General features: G+C 38.3%; 1 protein-coding gene and 1 long non-coding RNA gene across 5 annotated transcripts in view; one reads left to right on the plus strand and one right to left on the minus strand.

Annotated features, from left to right (window-relative positions):
- LOC147028770 (uncharacterized) overlaps window positions 1-13,024 on the plus strand; it is a 90,359-nt gene that overhangs the window by 70,328 nt on the left and 7,007 nt on the right. The window lies entirely within an intron of this gene.
- The window catches only part of LOC147028772 (serine/threonine-protein kinase D1-like), a 137,171-nt gene that overhangs the window by 19,743 nt on the left and 104,404 nt on the right, over window positions 1-13,024 (minus strand). For all 4 annotated transcript variants that reach the window (XM_085879484.1, XM_085879485.1, XM_085879486.1 and 1 more), the window contains one exon: window positions 12,875-12,981. In XM_085879484.1, the coding sequence (XP_085735610.1) occupies window positions 12,875-12,981 (107 nt within the window). The remainder of the gene's footprint in view (window positions 1-12,874; window positions 12,982-13,024) is intronic.

A 13,024-nucleotide genomic window follows, 5' to 3' on the forward strand; every position in this document is an offset into this window, starting at 1 on the left:
TCTATCTGGTAAAAGTAGGAAGAATGAGAAGGAGAAACACATTATTCAGGCTTTTAGTAGGCTTGGTTTAGGTGTTAGTTTTCTTCCAAATGACCCAGCAATTAGTTAATAGACTGTTATTGCTGTTAGGTTGAAAGAAGGCTGGAAATAACAATTGTTTTAATGAAACATCAGCCATTTTAGACCAGTTGATGAACATGAAAATAATTAATAAATGTCAATACAAATACATTTTATCCCATATTAAATAAGATGAGAAGCACAATCCTTAGTATTAATTTCACACCATGCGACCACACATCTTTATTTCCATACCCAATACAACTTGACGCAACAAAAGAATATGAGGCATCTTTATTGTCCATGGAAACTTAAAATACCTTATTTAATATCACTGAGAAAAATGACAAGTTTAGTTATAATCCGGGAAGTGGATACAAAACAATAACAGTTTCACCCGGAGCATATGAGATTTCTCAAATATCTTCCGAAATTGCTCGTCTAATGAAAGAAAAGGGTGATGAACCAAAAATATTGTTATAGATATTCAAAAACATCCTCCAAAATCAACAAATAACTTAAAAATAACTATAAGGTTGATTTCACAATTGATAATTCATTTCGAGAGTTATTGGGTTTCTCCTCAAAAAAGATTGAAATAATGGGACATTTTACAGTGATAATGTCACTCAAATATCCTCAGGCAGAAATTCGGTATTAATTCACTGTGATTTGATTGATGGCACAAATAATGATGGAATATGAACAAATACAATATTTTCATTCAGTGCATACTCAACCCCAATTGGTTATAAATTCAATATGGAACCCAAAAATCTGGTTTATCTACCTGTGTCAGGAAAAACCATCTACAGAGTAAATTTTAGGATAACCGACCAAGATAATCGCATGATTTCTTTTAATGGAGAAATTATATTGATCAGAATTCACCGACGTGAAGTTTTCCAATAAATAAATACGATGGTTATTGTGAGGAAACATGAGTTGGGAAAATATAAAAGAATTACAGGGAATGGGGTGTTCCTTTCCCCAGACTACAAGGGTGAAGGTATGTATCTTGGTAGAGGATACTGTAAACCTCAGAGACAAAGGGGTATCGGACATCAATTTAGAAAAAAAGGAGATGGGATAATTGATACTCGAATGGGTATAGGTTTAATTATTCTTAAACATAAAGACCTAATTGGTTCAACTGCTTATGCTGTGGGAAATGCAGCAGGTGCTATAAAGAGTATAAAAGATGCCCAAAAGGAATCTCATAAATTACAAGCAATAAAAGGAATTAAGAAAGGCAAAACTCAGTAGTCTCCCCAAGAACGACAGAAAATCATTCAAATACTTGGGTCAGGATTTCATAAGTTTTTACATATTTTTTCCTGAATAAATACAAGTATGGAAGCAATTGATAGTATCTATGATTTGGATGATACCATTGTCATCTCAAACTCCACTAAAAAAGAAGACTACTTCAAGGTAAATGCAATAACTGGAACAGACTGGAATGCAAATGGAACATAAAGTTTTGAAATAAATAATCAACAAACTTATTTGAATCGAGCCAAAAGTTTATTGTTGTGGAAATTTACATTCACTAATATAAGGCTGCGACGAACACAAACGTTACACTCGTAAATGATTTCTTCTGGAAAATGTTTGATAGTGTTTGTTTGTACATTGGAACACAAGAAGTTAAAGCGGATGATTATGTCTCTGCTACATCTGAAATGATGAAATTTACACGATATTCATTTAGTGATAGAATGGGAAAGGGGGCTGTCGAAGGTTTTATTCCTGATATGTCAATGGGAACAAACACAGACCCTGGATATAGTCAAAGGAAAGGAATGTATAATGATGATACAAAAGCAGATAATAGTTTTACTGTGGCAGTTCCTCTGAAAGGTATATTTGGATTTTGTGATCATGATAAAGTTCTGTATGGTCTTAAAATTAGATTTCAACTGCAAAGGAATGATAATGAAAATAGATTGCCTTTTGGTGTGGCGAATGCTTTTGCTGCTCAGAATAAATTTGTTATTGATGAAATAAGTTGGTATATTCATGAATATACTCCTAATCTTAAAACAGAAGAGATGTTGAAAAGAAGACTCAACTCAAAGGAGCCATTCAATGTCTTCTTCTTCCTCTTTCGGCTTGCTCCCGTTAGGGGTCGCCACAGCAGACCAACTGTCTCCATTTTGCTCTATCCTCCACATCTTCCATTGACACTCCAACCACCCACATGTCCGCCCTCACCGCATCCATGAACCTCTTCTTTGGCCTTCCTCTTCTCCTCCTGCCTGGCGGCTCCATCTTCAACATCCTTCTCCCGATATACTCCGTTTCCCTCCTGTGCACATGTCCAAACCATCTCAATCTCGCCTCTCTCACTTTGTCTCCAAACCGTCCTACCTGCGCTGTCCCTCTAATACACTCATTTCTTATCCTATCCATCCTCGTCACTCCCAACGAGAATCGCAGCATCTTTAACTCTGCCACCTCCAGCTCTGCTTCCTGTCTTTTTGTTAGCGCCACCGCCTCCAAACCATACAACATAGCTGGTCTCACTACCGTCTTGTATACTTTCCCCTTCACTCTTGCAGCTACCCTTCTGTCACAAATCACTCCTGCAACTCTTCTCCACCCACTCCATCCTGCCTGCACTCTCTTTTTCACTTCTCTCCCACACTCTCCGTTACTTTGGACAGTTGATCCCAAGTATTTAAACCAATCCACCTTCCCCACCTCAACTCCTTGCAACTGCACCATACCACCACCCTCCCTCTCATTTACGCACATGTACTCCGTCTTACTCCTACTGACTAACATTCCCCTTCTCTCCAGTGCGTACCTCCACCTCTCAAGGCTCGATTCAGCCTGCTCCCTACTCTCCCTACAGATCATGATGTCATCCACGAACATCATGGTCCATGGAGACTCCAGTCTGATCTCGTCCGTCAACCTGTCCATCACCATTGCAAACAGGAAAGGGCTCAGAGTCGATCCTTGGTGCAATCCCACTTTAACCTTAAACCGGTCCGTCATTCCTACCGCACACCTCACCACTGTCACACTGTCCTCATACATATCCTGCACGATCCTCACATACTTCTCCAACACTCCCGACTTCCTCATACAATACCACAACTCCTCTCTTGGCACCCTATCGTAAGCTTTCTCTAAATCCACAAACACACAATGTAACTCTTTCTGGCCTTCCCTATACTTCTCCATCAACATTCTCAAAGCAAACATCGCATCAGTGGTGCTCTTTCCTGGCATAAACCCATATTGCTGCTCACAGATCGTCACCTCTCCTCTCAACCGAGCTTCCACTACTCTTTCCCACAACTTCATGGTGTGGCTTAACAACTTTATCCCTCTGTAATTTCCACAGCTCTGCACGTCACCCTTATTCTTGAAAATCGGAACCAGTACACTTAATCTCCACTCCTCCGGCATCCTCTCACTTTCCAAGACTTTATTAAACAATCTGGTTAACAACCCCACTGCCATCTCTCCTAAGCACTTCCATGCCTCCACTGGTATACCATCTGGGCCAACCGCCTTTCCACTTTTCATCTTCTTCATAGCAGTCCTCACTTCATCCTTACTGATCCACCCCACTTCCAGATTCACTATCTCCACCTCTTCCAACCTTCTCTCTCTCTCATTTTCTTCATTCATCAGCTCCTCAAAGTACTCCATCCACCTTCTCAACACACTCTCCTCGCTCGTCAGCACATTCCCATTTGCGTCCTTTATCACCCTAACCTGCAGCACATCCTTCCCAGCTCGGTCCCTCTGTCTTGCCAATCGGTATAAATCCTTTTCCCCTTCTTTTGTATCCAACTTCTCATACAGCTCGTCATATGCCTTTTCCTTGGCCTTTGCCACCTCTCTTTTTGCTTTTCGACGCCACTCCTTGTACTCCTGCTGACTTTCTTCATCTCTCTGACTATCCCACTTCTTTTTCGCCAACCCCTTCTTCCTTATACTTTCCTGTACTTCCTCATTCCACCACCAAGTCTCCTTATCTTCCTTCCTCTGTCCAGATGTCACACCAAGTACCTTCCTAGCTATCTCCCTCACAACTTCTGCTGTCGTTGCCCAATCATCCCACCCATCTTTACCACCATCCAACGCCTGTCTCACCTCCTCCCTAAATTTCACGCAACAGTCTTCCTCCTTCAGCTTCCACCATCTGGTCCTTGGTTCAGCCCTCACTCTCTTCCTCAACCTCACCTCTAAAGTCATCCTACAGACCACCAATCGATGCTGTCGAGCTACACTCTCCCCTGCCACAACCTTACAGTCACTAATCTCTTTCAGGTTGCATCTCCTACTTAAGATGTAATCCACCTGTGTGCACTTTCCTCCACTCTTGTATGTCACCCTGTGTTCCTCCTTCTTCTTGAAATACGTGTTTACCACTGCCATTTCCATTCTTTTTGCAAACTCTACCACCATTTGCCCTTCCACATTTCTCTTGTCGAGACCGTACCTCCCCATCACCTCCTCATCCTCTTTATTCCCTTCCCCAACATGTCCATTGAAATCTGCTCCAATCACCACTCTTTCATCCTTGGATACACTCTCCACCACTTCATCTAACTCACTCCAGAAATCTTCTTTATATTCCATCTCACACCCCATATGTGGGGCATATGCACTGATGACATTCATCATCACCCCTTCAATTTCCAACTTCACACTCATCACTCGGTCAGACACCCTCCTCACCTCCAATACCCTCTTGACATGATCTTCCTTCAGGATTATCCCGACACCATTTCTCCTCCCATCCACACCATGGTAGAACAGTTTGAAACCACCTCCAATGCTCCTCGCCTTACTCCCCATCCACTTGGTCTCTTGTACACACAGTATGTCCACCTTTCTTCTCTCCATCATATCAGCTAACTCTCGCCCTTTGCCAGTCATCGTCCCAACATTCAGAGTTCCAACTCTCACCTCCACACTTCTACCCTTCCCCCTCTCCCACTGCCTCCGGACTCGCCTTCCCCGTCTCCTTCTCCTCCTTCGCCCAGCAGTAGCACAATTTCCACTGGTACCCTGCTGACCACCCGTACCGGTGGCGGTCGTTGGTAACCCGGGCCTCGACCGATCCGGTATGGAAATTCGTTTTGTTGTCCGCATAATGATTTGGCATAGGTTTTTACGCCGGATGCCCTTCCTGACGCAACCCTGGTCGCCTCTTACGACACACAGGGATATGGTACACCTATTCTAACCGGGGCATACACCGGGCCCAGTACAACTGGTGCTCATTTCGCCGACCTCGGAAGGATGGCAGGCTGAGTCAACCCCCTGGTGTTTTCGACTTGGTTTTTATATATATATATATATATGTATATATATATATATATATATATATATATATATATATATATATATATGAATATATATATATATATATGTATATATATATATACACATTATATATATACATATACATACATATATTAATTCAGTGTCCCAACGGGGCTTGAACTCAGGACCTCTTGGGTCCCAAGCCACTGCCCTTACCACTGCGCCAACACCAGGATATATAATACAAAAGGAGCCATTCAATGTATCATACCTTAAAAGAAGATATCAACACATTAAACTGAACCAAACCACTTACACATGGAATTTGGGTGTTTTGGAAGGAAAGCCATGACATCTGTGGCTCATTTTTAAAAAAAACTAGATGGTGATACTGCTACTGATAAGAATAATGCATTGAGTGATAATGCTAAGGTGAAACAACTTTGCGTTGTTTCTAGATGGAACATTTTATCCATGAGATAGATTGGAAATTAATTGGGAAAAAAATGATTATGCTGAAGCATACAAGTCCAACCAAAAGGTGTGTGAAAGCAATGGAAATAAAGAACCTATTTTGGATGTGACAGCATTTAAAAGTCTGTATACAATCTCTGGCTTCTATGCGATTGGCCTGAGTGCTCAAAAGGAAACTATAAAGTCCAATCAAGTGGATACTTCCCTATACATTGAAAGAGGAGAGAGTGAAGAAGTTAATACATATTGTTTGCTTTTGGAAGAAACACAATTACAGATTAATACAGATAATGGTGTTACGATTAGTCTCATATTTTTTTTGATAAAAAAAATGAGTTGTAAAGTGCCAACTGGGGTATATGTTCATCAAATCAATTTTCATAAACTATCATCTTGGATTCAAAATCAAAAGCCTTGTATGATTAACGTTAATACAATTCAGAGAAAAGGAGCAGTAAGAATTGATGTTTTGCTCACAAGAGAACAGGTGAAAATCTTGAACGATACTGGCTCACTTAAAATTAAAATGTCAAAACCAATGTTGAATAAATATTCAATAAGAGAGACAAGTGAAGGATTTCTCCCATTTCTAATTCCTTTATTTGCTGGTTTAAGTGCGGCTGGAGCATTGACGGGTGGTATTTCAGCAGCGGTGAAAACTGCCAATGGAAGGAAGGCTCAACTCTGGGCTCAAAAAGAATTGGAAAGACATAACAAAGAGTTGGAGAAACAAATTAGTGGAAGTGGTGTAATTGAAGATTTTGCTGAAAAACTTGAAGGTCTGCCTGATAAAGCGAGATTGTTTGTTGGAGATATGCTTTCTTCTATGACACAAGTAGGCGTAAAATTAATTAAAAGGGGTAATGGATTATATCTTTCTAATCAATAAATGAGCATTGATGAGTGGTTTAAAGAATTTGGAAAGAATACAACATCAAATTTAGAACTTGTCAAATATTGTAAGAAATTAAAAATTGATAATGTGGTTATTTGTATGAGAGATGAATTAACAAACATGTCTAAACATACAAAGAATATTATTATGAACTTAAAAGATAATAATGGGAAAGGTTCTCATTGGGTTTGTATTTTTAATCATCAAGACAAATATTATTTTGATAGTTTTGTTCTTCCACCACCTGTTGAAGTCATAAAATTCTTACAGAATGGTGTTTATTAAACATTTGAAGTCCAAGAATTAAATTCCAAGTGTTGTGGTCAATTTTGTCTCTATGTGTTATTTCAACTCAACAAAAATAAATTTCTTAATGACTATTTTTAATCTAATATAATGACTTCTGTTGGTAAAGATGGTTCTATCTTTGGTGTATCCCAAGAACTGGATATTGATTTATCAAATTATGACACAAAGGCACAGGCTGAATGACAGAAATATAGTATAGCAAAAAATATTAAAATGAAAAATGCTTATAAATTAATAAATTATCCAAACCTCACTGACGCAAATGACTTGGTGAGATTAAGTGATTTATCACAATATATATCCTTAGATAAAACGGCTGTGTATTCCAAAGATACAGAAGTGTTGATTTTATCTCCAGGTCATGCAGAATTCACAGTTCCAATTAAAATTAAATTTTATAAAGAAGGCCGTATCGTTTGTATGAGAATAGAACAATGGGGATATGATATGAATGATTTAGGGTATAATTGGTCATTTAAAATTAACCGAGAAGACCTGGAACAATTAAATCAGTCTCATAAGGAAGAATATTATCCACTTGGTGCCGAGAATGAGTTTTGTTATAAGCACGATTAGCAAACAACAAATAAAAGAATTTAATAAGGGTAAAATCAATAATGGTTTTGCCATCGTTTATATCATGAAAACACAAAGAACAGGATTATATGTAATAAGTAAGGAAATACAAAATTATTTAACTGTGGGAAGATGGGGAGGTATTTCCTGTCATATTAATTTGTCATATATTTCTAATACATAAATGACAGCAAGAAGGCTTCAAGAAAATTATAATTTCTGTGTCCAAGCATACCTTCAAGAAAAGGGTATTCGGTATTTTAATAAATATGTTCCACAACATAATAATGAGGTATTTTCAATCAAAGATTGGCTTTATACTGATGTTAATAAACCAACAACTTTGGATTTAATTAAAATGTTAAATAATGAAAAAATTATAAAGTTAAGAAAACGCAAGGCTCTTTTAGAAATTCAGAAGAAATTTTATTGGTTTCCTGTTGTAAATTTTTTTTTATTTTGGATACAGGAAGAACAAGAAATCCTCATGAATATATGTATAATATTCTGTGGGGTGTAAGTGATTCAACGATAGTGAGGGACGAGGAAGGAGTTGAAGAAACTGAGACAAAGGAGAAGGAGAAGAGAGAGAAGGAGGAAAAGGAGGAGAGAGAGAGAAGGAGGAGAGGGAGAAGAGAGAGAAGAGAAAGAAGGAGGCAAGGGAGAAGAGAAAGAAGGAGGGGAGGGAGAGGGCGGAAAGAGAGAATAAATAAATTTAAAAATATGGAAACCAGTGAGATTAGAAAAGGATTGGGGGTTTTACAGAAAATAAATAAATCTCAATGTACCGAGGAGGAAAACAAAGAATTGACAAGTCCATTAGAAATATTTGCGTCAAGACTATTAACATCGTTTTCCTTGGTGTGATTGACTTTGATTAAATTTTTACATTTTTTTTCTTAAATAAATGGAGGAGAGAGTGAAGACATTTCTAAGGATTCTTTATGTTTTAAAAATTAAGATTCAAATTTGCATGTTGGAAACTAAAAAGGTTTTCACACTCTGTAGGAATTTTTCTCATAAATATATGAGTTATTGTCTCAAATGTAAAAAGAAAACTAACACAAAAAATCTCATATTTTAAAAGTAAAAATGACAGGGTTATACAAAAAGGTATATGTTGGGTGTGTGGCTCTAAAAAGAGTAAATTCATCTCCAAATACAAACGTGGGTGAGATATACAAAAGTTTTATCAGGAAGTAAATTTACAACTATTGAAATACCAGGGGAATTACATCTACCAGGGTATTCTTTTTGTGGTCCAGGAACAAACTTGAATAAAAGATTAATTGAGGCTGACAATCATAAACTGTAGAGCAAACCTATCAATAGGGTTGATGAAGTGTGCATGAGGCACGATATCGATTATGGAAATAGCACAACGTTGGAAGAAAAACATGAAGCTGATTGAGAAATGTTGTATAATTTGTCTCTGATACAAAATCCAACTTTGAGAGAAAAAGTTGATAGGTTCGTCGTGAAGAAGATGATCAGTGCTAAATTGAAACTTGGGCTTGGAAATTCAAAAAACTTATAGGCTCTAATGATGTCATTAAGATTGAAGAGCAATTAGCTGATGAATTACATAAACCAATAATCACAAGGTTTCAAAGAAGGAAGGTTTATTCCAAGGAAGTTGATTATATCTGCTCCGCTGATTTAATTGAACTCAATAATGATAAGGGGTACAAATGTGCTTTAACCGTTATTGATTTGAGGAGTAGATATGCGTGGGTTGTCCCTTTGAAAAACAAAAGAGGTAATACTCTTATGTTAGCCTTTCAACAGATATTTAATAAAAGCAAGAGAAAGCCTTAAAAATTGTGGACTGATGAGGGTAGAGAGTTCTACAGCAAAACATTTATGAATTTTCTTAAAAATAACAACATTACATCATACAGCACCTTTAATGAAGGAAAAGCGGTTGTTATTGAGCGTTTTAATCGTACTTTAAAAGAGAGACCTAATAAAAAATTCACTCAACTCGGTTCTCAACAATGGTTGTCTTTAATTCAGGATATTGTAGATCAGTACAAAAACACGAGTCATACCTCAACGAAAATGAAACCATCAGAAACATTTACAAAATTAAAATATGAAAAAGAGATTAATGTCAGAAAACCTAAGTTCAAAGTTGGTGATATAGTAAGAATATACAGGTGGAAATCTCATTTTGAAAAAGGTTACACTAAGTGATGGACAAATGAACTTTTAAAAATCATTGATGTAACAGATACAGTTCCTTGGACTTATACGGTATATGATTGAGAAGGGGAAGAGATTTTAGGTTCATTTTATTCACAGGAATTACAAAAGACAAAGATAAATTGAATTTTTTTTGACTCCACCCCTTTTTGACTATGCCCACACAAGTCCCATCTACACAAGCCCCACCCACGCAAACCCCATCCACATAAGCCACATCCACACAAGCCCCACTCACAAAAGCCACATCCACACAAGCCACATCCACACAAGCCCCACCCACGCAAACCCCATCCACACAACCGTCACCCACGCAAACCCCATCCACAAAAGCCACATCCACACAAGCCCCACCCACCCACACAAGCCCCACCCACACAAGCTCCACCCACTCAAACCCAACCCACATAAGCCACATCCACATTCATCATTTCCACATTATTAGTGATTCGTTAATTAGTTTCCCACACACATGTTTATTTAATTAAAAAAAATTGCTCCACCCAGACAAACGACATCCACACAAGCTCCACCCACCCACACAAGTCCCACCTATCCACACAAGCCCCACCCCACTGTGTGCCCCCACCTTTGACCCACCACCCCCCTCATCCCACCCCCACCCTTCCCCACACAAACACGGGGAGGGGAGGGGGTGGGATGAGGGGGGTGGTGGGTTGTTGGGGGAGCGCACCTACCCCCCTCCCCCACCTTTGCACTTCCTTTCGTTTTTATAATTAAGAATTAAATAATTGAAAGCAAAGCAAATATAATTAATCAAGATTGAAAATATGAAACATTTTTCTTTGGGAAAATATTCAGTTGCGAGAATGAACGATCTTTCCCAGCAGTTTGCTTCAGATGTCTTGTGATTTTGAAACTCAATCAACATATTGTGTTCAAAACAAAGAGTGAGGAACAATGAGGGTATATAAAGATGATTATATTATGATATTAATAAAATAATAAATATAACATTTACCTCCAGAAGATCGAGTTTTGTGTCCTTTTCATCGAGATGAGCATTTAAACTGGAACAAGTTTGAAATGAATCATCACCCCATTCAAGGTTGCGAAATTCACCCATGTATGATTCAATTTTAATGCTGAAAATAAAAAGCAAGTAGTCAAAAAATTACCACCAAGTTGTGGTATTGCTTTTAAATTAATTACCACCATGTCAAATAAAAGGTTGTGTATAAGGAGAACAAAAAAGACAGACGGAGACAGAGACAGATAGAGAGAGACAAAGACAAACAGAGAGAGACAGATAGAGAGACAGAGAGACAGAAAGGCAGACAGATAGAGAGAGACAGGGACAGATAGACAGAAAGACAGAGACAGACAGAGATAAACAGAGAGAGACAAATAGAGAGACAGAGAGACAGAAAGACAGAGACAGATAGAGAGAGACAGACAAACAGACAGAAAGACAGAGACAGATAGAGATAAACAGAGAGAGACAAATAGAGACAGAAAGACAGAGACGGATAGAGAGAGACAGATCGAGAGAGACAGACAGAGACAGAGACAAACAGAGAGAGACAGATAGAGAGTCAGAAAGACAGAGACAGATAAAGAGAAACAGGGACAGATAGACAGAGACAGATCGAGATAAACAGAGAGAGAGACAAATAAAGAGACAGAGAGACAGAAAGAGAGAGACAGATCGAGAGACAGAAAGACAGAGACAGATAGAGAGAGATAGATAGAGAGACATATAGAGAGAGACAGATAGAGAGACAGAAAGACAGAGACACACACACACACACACACACACACACACACACACACACACACACACACACACACACGGAGACAGAGACAGAGTGATAATTCCTCACCTTGAACTCGGGATCAAAGGACGTGAGAGAATTCCTTTCCAGTCAACAATAATATCATTCACTTCTTTTCGAAATGAATAAATGTCTTCAAGAAAGTCGTTCATTTTTATCCATTCCTCGTGATATTCAAATAACTCATTTTCAACATCAGTTATTAACGATGTTCTTATTGGGGACAACCTGTTGGAAAAAAACACATACAATAATTATTGGTTGTATAGTGATTTAATTCTGTTTTAAACAATAAATAATGAATTGGGTTGAGATCTCACCTGTCATCTTCTCAAAACGATTGATCTGCAAGGTTGTAGTAAGAATTTGTACGCTCCATTTTCGTAATAAAACACGAACGGCACACAAGTTGCTTATTTAAACCAACTTGATGACGTAATGGGAGATTTCACAACAATGGTTTTTCCAGGGTGTGTTCCCCACATCGGAAATGATCAGAATTTTTTTGGTTTGGTTCGGGCGAGGCAGCTTGGCCGACTTCAAAACTGACTCGTTTTCACACGAAAATGAAACATCTTGCTTTGAATGATTTTTGATAAAAGCTATGTTTAAAAACTGTTTTTAACTAAACTTTGTTCTGTTAGTGTTCTGATGATTTAATATATAACCATGAGAGACAAGGGCACAGAATACTTCCTCATTTTCACGGCACGACTGTGTTCTAAAAACACGTCCCCATTTTACAAAACTCACCCTAACAGCCCTTTCTTTCGTGCTTGAAGAGATAAAGTGAATATAATAAGAAAATTAATTTATTCCCTAAAGATGAACATGGACAAATATTAATTGGTTCGCTCTTTGAGTGGAATGAAAATATGAAAGGAAAGAAGTGCTTTAATCAGTAAGTCAATTTTACATTTGCTTGTATGGGAGGGGGAGGAAATCAGTCTCCTATTTTACATTTGCTTGTATGGGAGGGAAGGGAATCAGCCTCAATTTTACATTTGCTTGTCTTGGAGGGGGAGGAAATCAGTCTCCTATTTTGGGCTTTTGGAGCTTAACTTAGAAAGTTTTTCCCTTATCCCCCATTCATTTGAATGGCTGCCTCAGAAGCCACATTTATCCTCTACGTATGGTATGGAATGGTATGAAATAGGATAGGTATGGTATGGAATGGTATGGTATGGTATGGTATGGTATGGTATTGAATGGTATGGAATGGAATGGTATGGTATGGAATGGTATGGAATGGTATGGAAATTACCTGAAGAATGGCCACTTCATTCCGCAGCTGGCTTTCTTGTTTGGTTTGGAAACGAAGCTTATCAATTACTTTGATGGCAACATCTCTTCCAGTCTTCCTGTGCTTTCCTTCATGAAGAAGCATTTATTAATAAGCAAACAAACACAACTC

Source organism: Eptatretus burgeri, chromosome 4, assembly GCF_056783735.1.
Source record: "Eptatretus burgeri isolate ZD-2024b chromosome 4, Ebu_testis_v1, whole genome shotgun sequence".
NCBI classification, from domain to species: Eukaryota; Metazoa; Chordata; class Myxini; order Myxiniformes; family Myxinidae; genus Eptatretus; species Eptatretus burgeri.